The sequence below is a fragment of the Myxocyprinus asiaticus genome, chromosome 26 (genome assembly GCF_019703515.2).
Source record: "Myxocyprinus asiaticus isolate MX2 ecotype Aquarium Trade chromosome 26, UBuf_Myxa_2, whole genome shotgun sequence".
NCBI classification, from domain to species: Eukaryota; Metazoa; Chordata; class Actinopteri; order Cypriniformes; family Catostomidae; genus Myxocyprinus; species Myxocyprinus asiaticus.
The window spans coordinates 42,610,444-42,631,575 of NC_059369.1; the positions used below are offsets into that span (position 1 = coordinate 42,610,444).

Genomic DNA, 21,132 nt, shown 5'->3' on the forward strand with positions numbered 1-21,132 from the left:
TTCTGTAGCCACGCCCAGTAGTGGTGAGCAGTGAGACAGCAGATCAATCAAGAGTAGAGAGCCAATCAGAAAAGTGGGCGTTTACCGTCAAGTCTTAAAGGAGAAGCAGCACCAAAACAGAGCGTTTCTGACAGAGGGTCAGAATAAGGGTGGAAAATGATCACGTTTTACAAACATATGACTGTTTTTCATGCCAAAAAAACTTTACTGATTTTATAAGTGAACATCAAGGAACATTAACATAATAATAATAAAAAAAGGCATGTCATGACCTCTTTAAGGCCAAAGTATACATTGGTGTTCCTTGTGACCATACGTCTCGAGCATGTTATGCATGAGGCAAATTTCGCAAACAAAATCCAGTCTTTTCTGATCATCTGCACATGTTTGGCGTTGACTGTAAAGACAAGAGTATCACTAAACAGTCATAGTGCATATGCATCAAACGCCTCCGTACAGGCTCGCTGTATAAAGAGTATAGTATCGAAAGGCCAGAGCGCTCGACTGTGCGTGAGATGTAACGGTGCGCATAAAAAAAGTATACCCTTGCTTTTACACTCTCAGACAAGACTACAGTCTACTTCCAGTGTGCTATAGGTTATACTTACCTCAACCAGTGGTGTAATGAATGTTGCTACAAATTCAATTTTTTTATTAATTTCAGTTCTTTAAAGGAATATTCCAGGTTCAATACAAGTTAAGCTCAATGGACAGCATTTGTGGCAAAATGTTGATTACCACAAAAATTTATTTCAAATCATCCCTCTTTATTTTCTTTAAATAAAAGTAAAAATTGTGGTTCCAGTGAGGCACTTACAATGGAAGTGAATGGGGGCCAATCTGTAAACGTTAAAATACTCACTGTTTCAAAAGTATAGCCACAAGATATAAACAATATGTGTGTTAACATGATTTTAGGGTGATGAAATCGCACCATATCTGTGTAGAGTTATAGCCAATTTTACAACTTCATTGCCATGCTGATGTAACACTAAGCCTAAAACGACCGTAAAACCGAAGATTTAACTTCACAGCTCAAATAATGCACAAGTTTTATTAAATTAATTCAATGGAAGTGCTTTTATACAATTATAAGCTTCACATTTCTGTGTTTAAACCCTCCAAAATTTGGCCTCATTCACTTCAATTGTGAGTGCCTCACTGTAACCTCAATTTTTTATTTTTTTAAAGAAAAGGAGGAACGAGTAAGAATTATTTTTGTGGAAATCAACATTATGCCACAAATGCTGTCGATTTTGCTTAACTTATACTGAACCCGGAATATTCCTTTAAAATTAATAAAATAATTTTGCACTTGTACAGGGTCTTAAGGAGTGTAGTTTTGGTCTGGATCATGACTCCAATCCTGACAAACAGAGACCAAGTCTTTGTCTCAGTCTCGTATAGAGCAGCTTTAATGAAATCAAAGTTCTCAGAACTAAACAAGAAACACAAATGCTGAAATGCAGAACGTGAGGGCAGAGTGGCAGAACTCTGCCTAAATCATTTACAAGGCCTGAGCAGTCAAACAAACATGCATTATGCAGAACACACATAGTATTTATACATCTGCAGCTCAGCTCTGGCGAGTCGATGGCCTCGTGTCTGTTTAGAGCTGCGGTCTCTGTCGCTTCTCCAGAAAAAACTGTGGAATCAAATAAATGATCAAACAGGGAACATACTGCTATCAAATCCTGTCATCAACAACTTCCTCTCATTAGAGCAGACCTGCATGCAGAGAGCACAGCTGGAGAGCACAGACTCATATTAATACTTGTACATGCACTATCTGGCTCATTAAAACAGCAGACAGCTGGAGTGAAGAGCACAAACACTCAGCTATGATTGCATCCTCCACTTCATCTCACATATTTATCTGCAGTTCGAAATGGCATACTACCTAGATATCTTTAAGAAAGTAGTATGCAGTATGTATCCTGTGCACAGCTTACAGTATACTGATAATTTTAGTATCTTAATGTGTTAAAATCATACAGAGAAGACCAGCTATTTAAGCAGTTTTGTTACATTTCTCAAATACTTGATACTGCTGTTAAAAACTTCAAGAACTGTTTTCTTAATTTATATCTTTGTTTTATTGTTTTTATTAGTTCTATTGCTTGCAATTTGTTTCTTTCTTTCTTCATTATTGCATATTGCATACTGTTTCACATTATTTTATTTTTTTATTTTATCCACTTTTCTCCCAATTTTGGAATGCCCAATTCCCACTACTTAGCAGGTCCTCATGGTGGCGCGGTTACTCGCCTCAATCCGGCTTCTGAGACTGTCAATCCGTGCATCTTATCACGTGGCTCGTTGTGCATGACACCGCGGAGACCCACAGCATGTGGAGGCTCATGCTACTCTCCGCGATCCACGCACAACTTACCACGCGCCCCATTGAGAGCGAGAACCACTAATCGCGACCACGAGGAGGTTACCCCATGTGACTCTACCCTCCCTTGCAACTGGGCCGATTTGGTTGCTTAGGAGACCTGGCTGGAGTCACTCAGCACGCCCTGGATTCGAACCTTTTCATTGAATTCCGCCACTGAATTCATTATTTAAAAGTATGCAGTAAACAATGTGTAGTATGCATCCACACTACACATGCACAGCCATGCACAAAATCTTACCCTCCTGATGCTGGCGAAGGCTGGACCAAAGCTAGTTTGCGTCTGTGTGCTGGATCGGATCCAATCTGGAAGTTTCTGCAGCGTGCCTGTTCGGGCGTAACGATGGTCGCACAGCACAATACATGCATAATCGCCACGGTGACGGATTGCACGACCTGCATCGGTTAAGAAGTCAAAAACCGAGTGAGACACTGACCTATAGTTTGTTTTATCATGTATCACACACCTTAAAGACTGTTCCTATGCAAAATTGCATGATTTTTAATTACATCTCTTTACAATCTGCATTTGTTTGCCCTATGTTTAACACAGCACTGAATCCAAGGAAGTCTTATAGGGATATTTGTTTTCACCCTAAAATAACAATTATTAGTTAGCATTTACTCACTCCCGTTGTTCCAAACACATTCCAAAAAGAGAAATTTGGCAGAATGTTAGCATGAGCCACCAAACAAGTAAAAGTGAATGGTGACTGACACTAACATTCTGCCTAACATCTCCTTTTGTGTTCCACAGACAGAAGAAAGTCAAATGTGTTTGGAAAACATGAGTAATTTGGTGAGAAACTGATGACAGAATTGCCATTTTTGGGTGAACTATTTCAGATTTCAGTACTTGGCCCCACCTACCAATAGATTGATTGACAGCTTTCATGCACAGACTCTCAATCAAGGCCTTCCCAGGACTTTTACCATCTACATGAGGCTGTGACGAGAGCAGAGAGACACACTGTGTTACAGATGGCACGTTTGTTTCCGGCAGTTCCCATCTATATAGCGTCCTTTATGAAGTCTCACCATGTGCTTGTCCAGGTAAGACATCTTCTCTTGCAGCTCCGGTGACTTTATGTTGGGATACGGCATTCCAACCATAACCACACATCTGAACACATGCAAAGAGCTTTACGTTTCATTCAAAGATTAAACAGGAACATGCTTTCATGGAAGAAATTTGATACAAGCCCTTTAAAGACTGGCTATGTTCGGAATGGACTATTTGTGCTACTACGCAGTGTACACTTTTTTTTCTTGATTTTTTTTATAAATGATGAAATTATTGCTTAGTAATATAAAATATTACTTCCAGTCAAGTTAAGCACACTGCAATGTCGGTTACACAATCTTTGAATTTGTCTACTAATAATGTGTGTACATGTATCACAGGAGACATTTTAGTACATTTTTCTGAAAGCCATGCAAATTCCCACCACTGTCATTTTTTTAGCACATCTCAAATTCTGTATTGTGACTTTCTTTCTTCAGCAGAACACATCTGAAGAAAAATAGAAAAATGTCTTAGCTCAGTAGGTCCTTAAAATGCAAGTGGATGGTGATCAGACTTTTGAAGCTCCAAAAATCACAGACAGTCAGCATAAAAACGTCATCCATACGACTCCAGCGGTTAAATTCATGTCTTCTAAGGATCTTCAAGTAAAGATCAATATGTAAGTACTTTTTCAACAAAAACTGCTCATGTTAAATTGTATTTATCATTGCTTCTGCTCAGCAGCAGTATTACGTTTACGTCAAGAGAGGTTCGATCGCGTGGTCTCTCGTGTGACGTATTCGTGTTGACATGGTACAGACGTAATCTCACGTTCTTCTCTCTGTTGAGACATCCAGGATAGCACACAAACGCACCATTGTGAGTAATGAAACAGATAAATACAGATCTAAACCAAAACCAGTGAAGTTTCTGAACGGAGTTCCTACTAATCAGTTGTAAACAGCGCTGTCCTTCCATGTGTGTTGCACGTGCCTCAGCTCTCGCATGTCTCACGTGCCAAAGTGGTTATGTCACACATGCATACCACTGCTGACCGGAAGCATGATTTAGGTTAAAAAAGCACTTAAATATTTATCTTTTTTCGTATGGATGACGTTTATGCTGACTATCTGTGATTTTTGGAGCTTCAAAAGTCTGATCACCATCCACTTGCATTTTAAGGACCTACTGAGCTGAGATATTTTTCTATTTTTCTTCAAATGTGTCCTGCTGAACAAAGAGAGTCATACACACCTGGGATATCATGAGGGTGAGTAAATGATGAGAGAATTTTCATTTCAAAGCTTAACATGTCATAAGACCTTCTTATAGCAAAAAGAAAAAAAAATGAAATCTGTTTTAATAAAATCGAACCCTGGGACATAAAATTGCCTAAAATTGCTCTGAACACCCAGGTATAGAAGAAATAGTAAAAGTAGAATCATAGTATGTGTGACGAGGAGGAGGGTGTGGCCGGGCCGTGATAGTGCACGCTGAATCAGCTGATCAGTGGGAGAGTGAGATAAAAGGGAGCCGGAGGCGCCAGTTTGAGAGAGAGAGACACGCACACGCCCGCGCTGCATGTGTGTCTGTGTCCTTATGTTTTATGTTGTTTTAAGTTCATTTATATCATTAAAGTTTATGTTGACTGTTCAGCCAATTCCCGCCTCCTCACCCACCTTTACCTGTTACAGTGGTGCTGAAACCCGGGAGGGAGGAGGGATTCGCTGTCGGGGAGTCCTCGCCACTGCCATCCGTCAGGGGATGGAGGGGGTCGCTGCCGGCCGCCGAGAGCTGGAGGAACCACTGCTGTCCACCGAAGGAGAGGAGCAGTTCCGTCCGCCAGAGGAGCGTTTGAGGACCGGCCAACAGTGCGTCCGGGAGCCAGCGAGCAAGTTCTTCTCTCTCTCTCGCTCCTCTCTCTGTGTGTCTCCGCTCGCCCTTTCCCTCTCCCCACCCCTCCCCTCATCTCTCCCTCAGGTTTACAGGAGTTGGGGTGGACCGCCTGAATCATGCGGGGGAGGAGTGTAACGAGGAGGAGGGCGTGGCCTGCCCGTGATGGTGCACGGCCGCCACTGAATCAGCTGATCAGCGGGAGAGCGAGATAAAGGGGAGCCGGAGGTCCCAGTTCGAGAGAGAGAGACGCACGTGGCTGCACTGCATGTGTGTTTGTGTCCTTATGTTTTGTTGTTTTAAGTTAATTTATATAATTAAAGTTTATGTTGACTGTTCAGCCGGTTCCCGCCGCCTCCTTGCCCTTCGTTTAACTATTACAGTATGCTACTCTGAAAATAGTGATGGCCTTACTAACCTGCCCAGTTCGTCTGAGAAATTAATTCCTTCACTCATTTTTCCTCCAACAACAGAGAAAAGCAGCGCCCCCGACTGGCCACTTCCAGCATTAATGTTGCGCTGCAGGGAAAAAAATTTATCATTCTACAATGCAATATTATTTACTGTACATTTCCTGCTTTACTAATATGTAAGATGCAATTGTACACTGTATAAATGTCTGTGTTACTATTAAATCTATACAATCATGTACGTATGCACTAACAAACCTGTATACTTTTGGAGTAGTCACTGAGCACTTGCTCAACTTGACTGGCTTTTTTCGGCTCCTGGAATATCTGAAACACACAAAAAGCATCTGAACTCCAACTGCAAATGCGACAAACATAGCTTCCACAAATTATGAGCTGACTTTGCATAAATAAAGGCAAAAGGGAAGTGTCTATGTTTGTGTACCTTTTTCTTAGATTGTAAGCGCTGCAGGACTCCAGTGCTCTCCCAATGTCCCAAAATTCTCTTTTCATATTCGTAGGAGGGGAAGAAACAGACCACGCCCCCCGGCACTACATTACACAGGTTGGACAAAACACGGCCCGTCTCTTCCATCTAATGCAAGTCAACAAATACAGTTATAAAACTCATCACACTGACAATATGTTATTGGAACCACTACAGCTGATTATACAGTAATGCACAGTGATCAGATGAACTTAAAGGTGAAGCATTTTTTTCCAATGTTAAAGGGAATGAAAATTCTCTCATTATTTACTCACCCTCATGCCATCCTAGATATGTATGACTTTCTATCTTCTTCAGAACACAAAGGAAGATTTTTTTTTAAATATTTCAGCTCTGTAAGTCTATACACTGCAAGTGAATGGTGGCCAAAACTTTGAAGCTCCAAAAACCACATAAAGGCAGCATAAAAGTAATCCATATGAATTCAGTGGTTGTCTTCAGAAGCGATATGATAGGTGTGGGTGAGAAAAGGATGTAGTTTAAAGTCCTTTTTTTTACTATAAATCTTCACTTCCACATTCTTCTTTTTTTTTGGCAATTTGCGTTCTTTGTGCATATCGCCACCTACTGGTCAGGGCTGGTCAACGGTGGAGATTTATAGTAAAAAAAAGGACTTAATTATTGATCTGTTTCTCACCCACACCTATCATATCACTTCTGAAGACATGGATTAAACCACTGGAGTCTTATGGATTACTTTTATGCTGCATTTAAGTGATTTTATTGAAAGTTCTGGTCACCATTCACTTGCATTGTGAGGTACCAACAGAGCTGAGATATTCTTCTAAAAAAATCTTCATTTGTGTTCAGCAGAAGAAGGTTGGGAAGGCATGAAAGTGAGTAAGTGATGAGAGAATTTTCATTTTTGGGTGAACTAGGCCTATTCATTTAAAATACTTTCTCCAATTTATGAATTTCTTCCCAGTTTAATATGCAAAGTAAACCTTTCGTATATTTTGTGTAAACACTGTGGCTCTGTGGTGCTTTCAAAACATTGCACTGTTTGATTCAGCGGCCCCACATGCCATCACCTGGCTCAAACAATGGCATGAGCAGGAATGGGAATCGGAAAGAATTTAACACTTCCAGTTCCTTAACTGTTCCATTAATGTTTTTTTTTCTCCCCTTTTCTCGCCAATTTGGAATGCCCAATTCCCAATGCGCTCTAGGTCCTCGTGGTGGCGCAGTGACTCGCCTCAATCCGGGTGGTGGAGGATGAATCTCAGTTGCGTCTGAGGCCGTCAATCCGCGCATCTTATCACGTGGCTTGTTGAGCGCGTTACTGCGGAGATGTAGCACGTGTGGAGGCTTCACGCTATTCTCCGCGGCATCCACGCACAACTCGCCACGCGCCCCACCGAGAGCCAGAACCACATTATAGCGACCACGTGGAGGTTACCCCATGTGACTCTACCCTCCCTAGCAACCGGGCCAATTTGGTTGCTTAGGGGACCTGGCTGGAGTCACTCAGCACGCCCTGAATTCAAACTCACGACTCCAGGGGTGGTAGTCAGCGTCTTCACTCGCTGAGCTACCCAGGCCCCCCATTAACGTTTTTAACTTTTGAGAATTATTTAGAAATAAGAAATGCAAGTGGTGTGAGAGCATGAGACCAAGCCTGAAAATGTGTGTCTCACATTAAATGTGTGAGAGTTGGCAACCCTTTGTGTGGGAAACCTGTTTGGAAACAGGCAATCATTTTTGCATCATCTGCTAGTAGTGCAGAGATTACACACCGCACCTTTAGTTTCCATTTCCACTGGCATAAAATGCAGAACCTTCATTTTGCTTGCTAATGTGTATTTTGTTGCAATTATATGAAATTCGTTTTTTTGTTGAGCTTGCATTGGGCCATCTGTGACATTTTGGTTTGCGTGTGTGTATGTTTTACCATCTGTGGTGTGTCCCTAGTTTGAAAAGTGAACTCCAACTGTTGTCCTGAGGGGCCAGCGCAAAGGACTATGGGCAGGATGTTCTCAGGGGGTATGACATGACCTGAAGGCATTATACCAATGTTACACACATCATAAACAACATTGCTAAAAGTGGCAGAAAGAAATACACATTGTATGCATAATAACTCAAACTCACCACATGAGAATTCTAAAATACGGTCTTCCGTTACCCCAGCTGAAAACAAAAGCTGCTCTTTAAAATCTGTAACCTGCAACCCATTATACAAAAACAGTATTACACAGCATTCTACACACACAGTTTATTTAAGGTTATGTAACCGGGGCAGCTGTGTCACTATATCTATTAGTCCATGTGAAATGAATGGTTCTCTCTGTGTTTGTGTAAGCTAACAGGCTGCATGGTTCCCCCGGCGATGATCACAGCCCTGCACTCCTGGACAATCTGTGCAAAGTGAACTGCAGAGTTCAGCAAGAGAAACTTCAGACTGCTCTGGGACAGACATGCTGAAGAGAGACAGGAACGAGAGGATTTAGTGTGAGAGAGAATTTCAAAAGGTACATGCATGTATGCATATGTGCTCTCTCAAACTCCACTAACCCTGCGTTTGCATCATGACTCGTCCATCTTTGTTGGCATTAGTGAGGGCAAATAGGAAACTCTCCACCAGCATCATTGGTGAAGCCATTACGGGTCTGTCCTCTACTGCCACCTGCTGTTCTGCAAGATCTAAAACATCAACAAGTACATTGTAACATTTGTTTACATTTTTGCCACAATGCTAGGTTGTTGTGGGTGGTTGCCAGGGAGTTGCTACGCTAAGGTGTTTGGAATGTTTTTTAATGAGTTGCTATGTAGTTGCTGGATTGTTCTGGGTGGTTGCTTGCTGGGCCAAATCAAAAGAGCCCTCACGTATGGCTTGGGTCCCTACTGTAATGTAAGTGAATGAAATGTATTCACCAGTTTATTGTCCGCCAGTTGAAAATAGAAAATTGGATCACTCAGAAAAGCAACAGCACATCCCCTTTCAACAAGCTGCACAATTTGAGGTATAATTCATGTTTGTAGCATAAACAGTTTGTTACTAAGTATGAACAATAGTAATAGAGATGCTTGTCTTAGCAAACACCACTAATAAAGACACAAAGCAATGCATGGTTACATCAGCAGAAAAGAAGTCATTTCACAGACAGAAAGTGGTTGCATTTTAATATAAATTATCATTTGAAATATACAAATACATTCTTTACAATACTGTGTACTGATGAATCATGCACAATTAGACCTGAGATATAGAATAGGATCAATTTTGATCTTATATTGAATTTAAATGTTGGTCGGGGTGTAGGATTGTACCTGTAGATTTGTTCTGCAGCGTCTGAAGGAAACGTCCTAGTCCTTCAATACGACGATTCTCTTTGTTTGTAGAGCTGGAGTGTGTGTTTACACCGATGCCTTCATATTTCTCCACAAATCCACACAGCTACACACAGGACACAGAGCATCAGTGTGTGTATGTTTTCACGTTTTAAAACAGAGTTATAAATGTGTCCGTCTACTCACCTTCCTGCTGATCATACTCTTCTCAAAATATTTCTGAACCTTAGAAAGACAAACGGATTAAACTATACTAAGAATAAGTCTAACTGATATTAGACGAAAGTCATTTAAATTGCTTGATTTGTATTAGTACACATCAGAAATTAGTTTTTATTTCCAGAATGCACTGATGTCGTGCTTGTAGTACCTTAAAAAGGTTTATGTTATCAACTTGAGCCTTAAACAGGAAGTCGTTGATAGTCAGCAGCTCACTTCCTGATGTGTGAAGCATTTCAAAACAAAATATTTTCAGAGAAATAGTCAATGTTGAAGGAAACACTACAAGCAGCAGTGAAGTTTCTTATAATGAGTGTGTTTGTGTGTGGGGTTGTGTTTGTTTACCTGGTTGACAGGATTGCATGTTTGGATTCTGACCCACTTTACCTGTTAAAATAACACAACAGCAATAAATCAGTGCGAAGATACAGAGGCCCAGAGGTGCACAACACAATGAAATTTACAAAGGAAATTAATTTAGCTGTGTTGTGGCTGAATTTGTTTGTGTTGTGGCTGAATTTGTTTGTGTTGTGGCTGAATTTATTTGTGTTGTGGCTGAATTTATTTATGTTGTGCTTTTATTTGCATTGTGGTTTAATGTATTTGTGTTGTGCTTTAATTTATTTGCGTTGTGACTTAATATATTTGTGTTGTGTCTTTAATGTATTTATCTTGTGCTTTAATTTATTTGTGTTGTGCTTTAATTTATTTGTGTTGTGGCTTAATTTATTTGTGTTGTGCTTTTATTTGCATTGTGGTTTAATGTATTTATGTTGTGCTTTAATTTATTTGCGTTGTGACTTAATTTATTTGTGTTGTGGCTTTAATGTATTTATCTTGTGCTTTAATATATTTATGTTGTGCTTTAATTTATTTGTGTTGTGCTTTAATTTATTTGTGTTGTGGCTTAATTTATTTGTGTTGTGGCTTAATTTATTTGTGTTGTGCTTTTATTTGCATTGTGGTTTAATGTATTTATGTTGTGCTTTAATTTATTTGCGTTGTGACTTAATTTATTTGTGTTGTGGCTTTAATGTATTTATCTTGTGCTTTAATATATTTATGTTGTGCTTTAATTTATTTGTGTTGTGGCTTTAATGTATTTATGTTGTGCTTTAATTTATTTGTGTTGTGGCTTAATTTATATGTGTTGTGCTTTTATTTGCATTGTGGTTTAATGTATTTATGTTGTGCTTTAATTTATTTGTGTTGTGGCTTAATTTATTTGTGTTGTGCTTTTATTTGCATTGTGGTTTAATGTATTTGTGTTGTGCTTTAATTTATTTGCGTTGTGACTTAATTTATTTGTGTTGTGGCTTTAATGTATTTATGTTGTGCTTTAATTTATTTGTGTTGTGGCTTAATTTATTTGTGTTGTGCTTTAATTTATTTGTGTTGTGGTTTTAATGTATTTATCTTGTGCTTTAATATATTTATGTTGTGCTTTAATATATTTGTGTTGTGGCTTTAATGTATTTATGTTGTGCTTTAATTTATTTGTGTTGTGGCTTAATTTATTTGTGTTGTGCTTTAATTTATTTGTGTTGTGGCTTAATTTATTTGTGTTGTGCTTTTATTTGCATTGTGGTTTAATGTATTTGTGTTGTGCTTTAATTTATTTGCGTTGTGACTTTAATGTATTTATCTTGTGCTTTAATTTATTTGTGTTGTGGCTTTAATGTATTTATGTTGTGCTTTAATGTATTTATGTTGTGGCTTAATTTATTTGTGTTGTGGCTTAATTTATTTGTGTTGTGCTTTAATGTATTTGTGTTGTGCTTTAATTTATTTGCGTTGTGGCTTAATTTATTTGCGTTGTGGCTTAATTTGTTTTGTGGCTTAATTTATTTGTGTTGTGGCTGAATTTATTTGTTGTGGTTTAATTTGTGTTGTGGATTAATTTGTTTGTGTTGTGGCCTAATTTCATTGTGTTGTGGCAGATTTTGAACTTTTGTTTGCTTTGAAAATTTCATTGTGTTGTGCATTTCTGGGCCACCGTACAGAGATGACGAAACGCACAAATACAAAACAATCTCACACACATCTGACCTCCAAGTGTGCGCACAAGCCCCTCCAACACAAAGAGGATCTGTTTGATGTACATCAAATTCTTGGCCTTCAATCGACTTCTGCAGGAGACACACCCATCCAACACAATGACATTTATGCCAATACATGAACACAATAATATCAATATCAGCTAATGAATATATAAAAATAAAATAAACCATTGCTATACATTTTTAAAACTTGTGTTTTATTTTTAGGAGGATGTATTTTTACCTGTAGCGCTCAGAGTACTGGGAGAGCTGTGAATGAGCCCTGCAGAGCTAAAAAAACAAACAAAAAAAAAAAAACACTCGTTAGTCAACAGTGCTGAGTGACGGTGTGTATAGTGAGTTCTAGTCGGTTTGCGTATGTTTACCTGTGCTCCGCTGATTTCCACACTGTGTATGGCTGAGATTGTGTCAGTCAGATTATGAGCCTCATCTATAATTACAATCTGATCCTTTAGTTTGATCCCGGATGCTTTGCGAGTGGACGCATGGAGCAAAGATTGATAGGGCAACACTACCACCTATAATCAAGACAGAGAGAGAAGGGCAACAAGGACAACAGTTTTAGAGTTCTTGTTCGAGCGAGTGTGTGATTCTCAGGTCGCAGATCTGTTCTATTAGGGTCACGAACAGCAGGAAACACAATTATAAATGCAAATAACAGAGTTCTGACCCTTTAGGACCAAGTAAAATTCCCTGACTTTTCCAGGCTTTTGTGATTACTGGATACAGAATTTAAAAAATCATTTTGATTCAGACCAATTCGCTAATGAATCAGACTGATAGGTGAGCCGCTTTGACCCATCCTTGACCCAAAAGTATGATTCTCTCACAAATCGGACATCACTTTGGTTTGCGCGCAAGTTTGAGGGGCCTTTCAAACAAAGAACTGTTTTCCTTCTGCATTTTTGACCGTTGTGCCGCGTTTCACTGTCTTTTTCAGCGTCTTGCATTTTTTTTAGTCGCCGTGTCAGGTTAAAAAGCATCTCAAGACACCTGCATTCTGTTCTCTTAGAACATTTAGATGTTCTAGAATGATAGATAGACCGATAATCGGTTTGACCGATATTTTTAACCGATATTTAAACCTTTTTCACTTAATTGGTTATCAGTTCTTTAATGTCAGGTTTACCAATGAAGACCTTACATTTTATATATTAATTAGGTAAGGGGCTTTGAACAAGTGTACATTGCAACTAAAACTAGTCAAATTAATACTTTGTATACTGTGCGCAATATAAGTTTTGTAAAGCAGTTTACTGGAGGTTTAGTGATAAAGGATTAAGTTGTGAATGTGCCTAAAAGCAGAAATAAAACAAGAATAAAAAATCGGTTATGCTTATCAGTTATCAAACACTTTAACACAAAAATAATTCGTATCGTGTCAGTCATTAAAAAAACAATAATGTTGATTTCTACTGAACGTCCTCTTACTCTACACAAAAGCAATATTTAGCTGATAAGATATTTTTAGAGTAGGAATAGGCATTTCAAGTCATTTTTGTTTTGTCGAGTACTCTAACATACGAGTAATCGAGTACTTTAAAACTTTTAACTTGTTTTGCTTATGAAAAAATGAGCACTATGCATGAACAACAACCATTCGCACTCACACATAAAAAAATACACTCCAAAACTTCCTCCCCAGTCTAAAAAGAGCATTTACAGTTCCCACCTTTCTGAAACATCTCGTTTTGAAAACGGTGACGTCACGAGACATTGCTCAGTTGTACTTACACGGCTCACAACACACGTCACCGCACCCTTGGCCCCGCCCACTAGCGATGAGTTTGTATCGTAAACAGAGAGGGAGAGAGACAGGCCTTGTGTGACCAACTATTCCTGAACACCAAACGAGACCCATCTGCACAATTTTGACATTTTTATTTTTGCATATGCACTAGACAGACATCTTTGACCGTTGTCATGTTTATCACACCGCTTTTAAAAGATGCGTGTCAAGTTACAATTCAGAAACAGAGATGCCATTCAGTTTCATCCAGCTGCTTTACGTCTTGCTGTTCTTGCGCCCATTTGCGCTATTTTTAATTGTTAGTGTATGTAAACAAGCACTAGCTGGACGTCTTTGACAGTTTGGATGTGCTTCTGGTGATCTGCGCCTCAGTACACCTATGTGTGTGTCTATTCATCGTGCTATGAACTGTGTATGTGCGGCTATCAGCATGGAGTGCTTGTGAACTAGTCATAATACTATTCAAAGGAGCTGTTATTAAAGAATGAGGCAGTTAAAACACTAGGACTTGACCGCAAAACTGTGAGTAAACAGTTTAATTCATGAATATTTCATATGTCATGACTGTTTGATATTTCTGTTGGTGCTTGAGTGAACATTTTAATATATTCGGATGCGATGTGCATTATGTGTAAATCCTTAAATGTAGTTTTATAATGTTGTGGAGAGCTTGCGTGTTCTCTCCCAATTGAGTTTCAAATATGGCTGCATGATGTTAGCCAATCAGAACAGTGGGTGTTTACATTGACGTTACATTAAAGGAGCCGCTGAGGTTTTGGTGCAAAAAAACTTTACTGACATTATCAGTGGACCTCAGGGAAGATAATACAATTATTAAAAAAAAAAACAGCATTTCATGACCCCTTTAAAACTGAATGAGTACTCGATTAATCGATTACTCATTCATAGCAGAGGAAATCTCGAAAACTTTACATTCGCTATAGACAATTCCAAGATTTTTAAGGTTTTATCAATCTCTGTGACTTTTCCAGGCCTAGAAAACACCATTTTAAAATTCCCTGATATTTCCAGGATTTCCAGGGATCCCTGAAATAAAACAAATGTAACTAACATTGTAAGGACAGCAATATAAATTGTCTCATCAACTTTTAAAAGGGAGGAGAAAGCCCGTTTTGTTCACGTCAAATGACGCGTGTCCCATGAAACTCTACAGTATTTTGCCAAAAAATTCACCTGTCACTTAGTAGCAGCTAGCCAAATTAGACAGATGCCAACATGGATGGTTGTTTATTAAATATGGGTTCACAAGCAACAAAGATAAACATCGTTTGTGCTGGCCAAAATGTGTTTTGTGCAGTGAATTATTGGTTGCCGAGAGCATGAAACCTTCTATATTTAAGAAGCACTCAATAACTTATTGTTGGGCCTATGCAGTACATACTGATATTGATGCATTGCAATGTTCGATTTTAAAGAAATGTTTGTTTGCTTCTGCCCTGTGTTGGTTCACCACTTGTGACCAATGCAAAATCTGGGAGTTAAAGCAAAATCAATTGAAAACCTACTTATCTAATGTGTGTGTGTGTGTGTGTGCAGTATGCGCACCTGAGCTGCAGGTATGGCCAAGCGTGTGCTGTAATAGGGGCAGGTGTGTTTGTCCCGCCCGTGCTGTAGGAGCTGTTCCACGTCTCGAACCTTCACCAGCACCTCGTCCCTCATTGACATCAAATTCTCAAAACCCGAGAAGGCACACGTCGCCTTGGCAACACCACGACGGCGCTTTGGCTCAGAGTCTGCCTCCTTGTCTCGTTTCTCTGTAATTGTGTGAAACACGTACATATCATTATGCTGAATCTATTTATGTCTGTCTCTCCTGATCTGTACCCAATCTGTCATTTAAATCAGCAACAACGCTATGTTTAAATTGGCAGAGTTTGTGTTTCTCACCATGTTTGTTTTTCTGCATTTCCAAACAACGATCATTCATCATTTGAACGTTTCCGAGCCGCACGACCTCTGGATTAATGCACAGGTTCTGAAAAGTGCAAAATGAAACGGGTATGACATCATCTGTTTTGCCTTACATGGATGCATCAATGCGTTCATATGATGTAATGTTGAAAACTGGCCAAAGACAAGCAAGACTATTAATATTAGTGCTCATACAGAGGGTTAGGGATTTAAATGAACCCTTAACATCAAGTCGTGCAAGACTCATCCCGCATTGTTTGTGTCACAGACATCAATGATACAGTATATCAAATCATGCAGCTTGTTGAGGGGAGATGTGCATTTACTTTTCGAAGCGATTAGACAAGTCTAACTGCTACTTTTGTCAAAATTTGTCTAAAGCCATACTTTGAAAATGCCCTGAAGAGCCATAGCTCTTCTAATGGCAGTAAAAGTAGTGCAAAGTACCTGTAAATGCTTTTAACTTATAGATATACTGCAATCACACACTCTAAAAAATAACTCTTTGGCTGAACTTGATTCAGTCATGGACAGTGGTTCCACAAGTTTGAAATGAGTTTTCTTAAATTAAAATAAATAACAGTGTAATTTCAACCTAATTGAATCAAGTAAACCCAACAAAATTGAACATGTCAAAATAACTCAAATGAATCTCTTTTAGTGATATGCTAGCTAATGACAGACAATGTTAGCATGCTAAATACATGCTGGTGGGAAGCACTTCTGAGCGCAACTTGGTCGCTATGCTATGGTTTGCAAGAATCGCAACAGCAATTACTTAATGAATAAAGCAATATGGGGGGCCTGGGTAGCTCAGCAAGTAAAGACGCTGACTACCACCCCTGGAGTCGCGAGTTTGAATCCAGGGCATGCTGAGTGACTCCAGCCGGGTCTCCTAAGCAATCAAATTGGCCCGGTTTCTAGGGAGGGTAGAGTCACATGGGGTAACCTCCTCGTGGTCGCTATAATGTGGTTCGCTCTCAGTGGGGCACGTGGTGAGTTGTGCGTGGATGCTGCAGAGAATAGCGTGAAGCCTCCATGTGCGCTATGTCTCCGCGGTAACGTGCTCAACAAGCCACGTGATAAGATGCGCGGATTGACATTCTCAGACACGGAGACACTGAGATTCGTCCTCCGCCGCCTGGATTGAGGCGAGTCACTATGCCACCACGAGGATCTAGAGCACATTGGGAATTGGGCATTCCAAATTGGGGAGAAAAAGGGGAGAAAATCCCCAAAAAATTAACAAAGCAATATGTAGAATACTCAAAATGATTTGGTCCTCAACCTACGTAGGCTCACGCTCCACTCTTCGCTATGATGGTAGGCTAATCCTCAAAACTACAAAACAGAAATTCTTCTAAATTTCAACATAACAAAACATTAAACACTAAAGCCTCCCCCTTTATATTCATCATGCACAAAGACATAAAATAACACATAGTTTTTAACATTTACTCTCCCTGTTGAGTCCCATCTTCTGCCCAGTTTAAGTTACCCAAACAATGAGTAATATGAACATGGGAGGATAGGGAAAGAACAAATTAGTCTGCATGCTTACCTGTCTGGAGCCCAGACTAACCAAACGAACCGTGGCCCCGTATGGACTCTTCTGCACCTCGTGCACAAACTGGGCCAGCTGAGAGTGAGTTCGGCTACAGTAATAAATCTAAAGACATGCACAATACACATTAAACATGCACAAACACCTTGCAGTTCTCTGAAACAGGGTGGAAAGAGTTGCACCTTGGTGACATGATCCTCCTCCAGATCTTCATCATCGTCATCATCACACAGCCTGAGAAGGGTACAGTATAAGATTAGAAGGTTGAAAGACACGCCCACCCACAGAATTATTTATTCAAAAAAACAATCAATACCTGTTCTTGGGCGTGGCCTCTTCATCACTCTCATATTCGGCTACAATAAGCCCCTCCTCCTCTGGATCATGTGCTTCTGACTCCACCCCCTCTTTGCTGAGCTGCAGCAACTTTACAGTCTCGTCATCTTCAGTGGCCTGTTGAGACACATAAAAGATATATATATATATATATATATATATATATATAAAAAAAAACATATACACACATCGATCAGCCACAACATTAAAAACACCTGCCTAATATTGTGTAGGTCCCCCTACTGCCACCAATACAGTGCCAACCCGCATCTTAGAATAGCTTTCAGAGATACTATTCTTCTCACCACAACTGTACAGAGTGGTTATCTGAGTTACCATAGACAGTTTGAACCAGTCTGGCCATTCTCTGTTGACCTCTCTCATCAACAAGGCGTTTCTGTCCACAGAACTGTCGCTCACTGGATGTTTTTTGTTTTTGGCACCATTAGGAATAATTTCTAGAGACTGTTGTGTGTGAAAATCCCAGATCAGCAGTTACAGAAATACTCAAACCTGCCCATCTGGCACCAACAATCATCCATGCGATTATCTAATCAGCCAATCGTGTGGCAGCAGTGCAATGCATAAAATCATGCAGATACAGGTCAGGAGCTTCAGTTAATGTTCACATCAACCATCAGAATGGGAAAAATATGATATCAGTGATTTGGACCGTGGCATGATTGATGGTGCCAGATGGGTTGGTTTGAGTATTTCTGTAACTGCGGAGAGTAGCATAAGCCTCCACATGCTGTGAGTCTCCACGGTGTCACGCACAACGAACCACGTGATAAGATGCGTGGATTGACGGTCTCAGAAGCGGACGCAACTGAGACTTGTCCTCCACCACCCGGATTGAGGTGAGTAACCGTGCCACCACGAGGACCTACCAAGTAGTGGGAATTGGGCATTCCAAATTTGGAGGAAAGGGGATATAAAAAATCCCACCGGTTACAATTGTGACCAGGGTCTAAAATGAGTTTTTGATGTATTTTGCACAGAGTTGTCAATGGTACATGAAAGTGCAGACTTTTTTGCATGTCTATTAAAACTCCACAAAAAGAAGCAAATGAATCCTGTCGTAATACACTTACAACTACCATATTTTGTACATAATCTGAATTGAGTTGTGTTCATTTTCTGTTGTTCAACTCTGTTGGTGGGGTAGGTTTTGTGTGGATGACTGAAAAATACATCTGGATGAAGCATATAGCGATTAATCGCGATTAACTACAAAAAAAATATGCGATTAATCACAATTAATTATTTTAATCGTTTGACAGCCCTAATATATATATATATATATATATATATATATAATATTAAATAAGTAATGATGTGCGAGAAGGTGTTCTACATTGTAAATATAGTCTGCAACAACTTCCGTTGTTACTATTTTCACAATATAGCACAGGCTTGAGTGTCTTACTGCTTTTATAAAATAATTACTACATACTAGAAAATATAAAGGACATAAATTGTTATGAAAATGTTAAATAAACTGCTAGAAGATATAGTCCCAAATACACAACACTCACAAAAAAGCAAGCTCAAAAACTCACTTTTCTCTTCATAGTATATCGGAGCTGGGCGTTGTGTCTTATCATCTCCAGTCTTTCCTCTCTCCTTTTCCTTTTCAGCTCCTCATCCTAATTAATAGAATTAGGAGAATTAATAAACCTCTTACAAACACATGACTTGTTTTGAATGATCTTGAATGTTCTGTACAAAAGTCCCTAAGAGCTCTTCTACCTTTAACTTGTTCACCATGTCTCTCTCGGCTTTCTTCTGCACAAACTCAGACACCCAGTCTGGCTCTGATGGCTTGGTGGCATTGTTCCCGTCCATTACAGCTTCAGTCTGTTTTTCCGGTCCTTCAGTCTCACCATTCAGAAACCTGGCTGCCTCCTGTTTCTTGTTCTCTTCATAGTCTCTCAGCCATGTCAGTGCACCGCAAATAAGACTCAAAGACTTACCCTGAAAAGATCAAACAAAATTTTTAAGGAATGTTTCAGATTCAATACAAGTTAAGCTGTGACATGCAGTCGATTACCTCCGATTTTGGGAGGGTTTAAAAGCAGAAATGAAGCTTATAATTTTATAAAAGCATTTCCATTAATTCTTCTGTTAAAACTGCCGTATTACTCGAGCTGTGAAGTTGTCTAAATCACTGCTTACTGGGAAGGAAGTTGTAAAATTGGATATAACTTTATTATATTATTATGTTATACTTTTGAAACAGTGAGTATTTAAATGTTTATGGATTTGGCCCCATTCACTTACATTGTAAGTACCTGTAAAAACATTAAACCCGGTAACATTCGTGTAATATGTGCAAGGATATCAGATCAGAGACTATTTACATACACCTGCAGGAATTCTGTTATGCATCATCTGCCTAGATAAGTAATCCCACCAATTTTAGGACCAACTTTACAGCTCAGATATCACAAATTTTGTACAGAAGAATGAATAAAAGTGCTTGAACAAAAATATGAATGTCTTGCCCCATAAACTTCCATACAGTGTTGGGTGTAATCCATTACTAAGTAATTAATTACTGTAATTAAATTACATTTGCATTGAAAAAAAAAGTAAAGTAAGGGATTACTCTTACCTTTTCAGTAATTTAATTACAGTTACTTCTGATGTAATTGTGTAAAATACTGTATAGACTCTAGAACAATTCTATATAAAACAATGGTGAATTTAAAATCAAAATTTAACGTCTAATGTTAAAATTTATGTTTTCTAATTTAACGCCGCCCCTTTAAATTCTTTGGCCAGGTCATGAATAATTTATTTGATTTTATATGATTTATTTGAAAGAATTAAAAGAACAGTTTCATTGTCTATCCTTGTATTTGTCATCTGGTCGAGGTTGATCAGGATTTTAGAAAGTAATTAGTAATAAGTAATGCAATTACTTTTCAGCCAGAGTAATTAATACAGTAATCTAATTACACTGTAGAAGATGTAATTAGTAGTTAGTAATTAATTACTTTTTTTTTTTAAGTAACTTACCCAACACTGGAGTAAAGTACAGTTCTGTAAATGTGATTGTTTGTTTTTACTAACTGGATTTACTAATTGGCAGCATTTCGTATATACTGAACGTTCCTTAAAATATGAAGGTTGATTAAGTGATTTAGTCTGATCTGCATAATACTGACCGTGCCAGTGGGACTCTCAAATATACCGACTTTCCCCTGATCCAGAGCAGTGTACAGTGTCTCCATGAAGCTCTCCTGGATCGTATAGGGCTGGAACGGGAAAGGAAACCGACCACTCTTGCTGTCCATGATATAAAAACCAGAATCAGTCTTCTCCAAGAGTCAGAATCCTACACAGAGACCAAACATAACATCAACTGAACAGTTGAGCTTCCCGCCTGTATTTGCGGACAATTCCACTGAGATCATAAATTACTGTAAATATACTGAAGGGATGTAACGCTACCACATGTTATTCCATATCAAGAAAAACACGTTATGAGAATGTACACTTCCTCAAACAAACGCGCCAGTCTTCCCCCTCAGCCAATGGAAACGAGGCAAAACTTCTTACATGATAGGGACGCGCATCAAATTCCACTCCCTCATGAAAAACGAAAAGAACTCCAGAATTACATTTTGGTTCCCCTCAGTTGATTTTATCAGGCCTTTCCTTACTTTTTACTTTAGTAATGGTGTTCTTAAAATAGTCTGTTTTCTTTTCTTTTCTTTTTTTGGATTTTCTCCACTTTTCTCCCCAATTTGGAATGCC

At 39.0% G+C, this 21,132-nt stretch overlaps 1 protein-coding gene across 2 annotated transcripts; it reads right to left on the bottom strand.

The window, feature by feature from the left end:
• Positions 1–1,218: 1,218 nt before the first annotated feature.
• On the bottom strand, positions 1,219–20,874 carry ddx11 (DEAD/H (Asp-Glu-Ala-Asp/His) box helicase 11). 2 transcript variants are annotated; one of them, XM_051656130.1, is made up of 27 exons: positions 20,827–20,874; positions 20,541–20,710; positions 19,120–19,344; positions 18,930–19,016; positions 17,348–17,484; positions 17,214–17,265; positions 17,029–17,136; positions 15,444–15,531; positions 15,102–15,310; positions 12,151–12,303; positions 12,009–12,055; positions 11,775–11,854; positions 10,071–10,112; positions 9,877–9,944; positions 9,693–9,731; positions 9,486–9,612; positions 8,730–8,858; positions 8,523–8,635; positions 8,307–8,379; positions 8,107–8,210; positions 6,153–6,302; positions 5,966–6,034; positions 5,716–5,816; positions 3,437–3,521; positions 3,269–3,344; positions 2,640–2,794; positions 1,219–1,645 (listed from the first exon to the last, which is right to left on the bottom strand). In XM_051656130.1, the coding sequence occupies exons 2-27, from the start codon at positions 20,667–20,669 to the stop codon at positions 1,610–1,612; spliced, it is 2,682 nt and encodes an 893-aa protein (XP_051512090.1). In that variant the 5' UTR covers positions 20,670–20,710; positions 20,827–20,874; the 3' UTR covers positions 1,219–1,609. The 2 variants fall into 2 exon arrangements, with proteins under 2 accessions (XP_051512090.1, XP_051512089.1); XM_051656129.1 differs by having other exon boundaries at positions 20,541–20,861.
• Between the last annotated feature and the right edge of the window lie 258 nt (positions 20,875–21,132).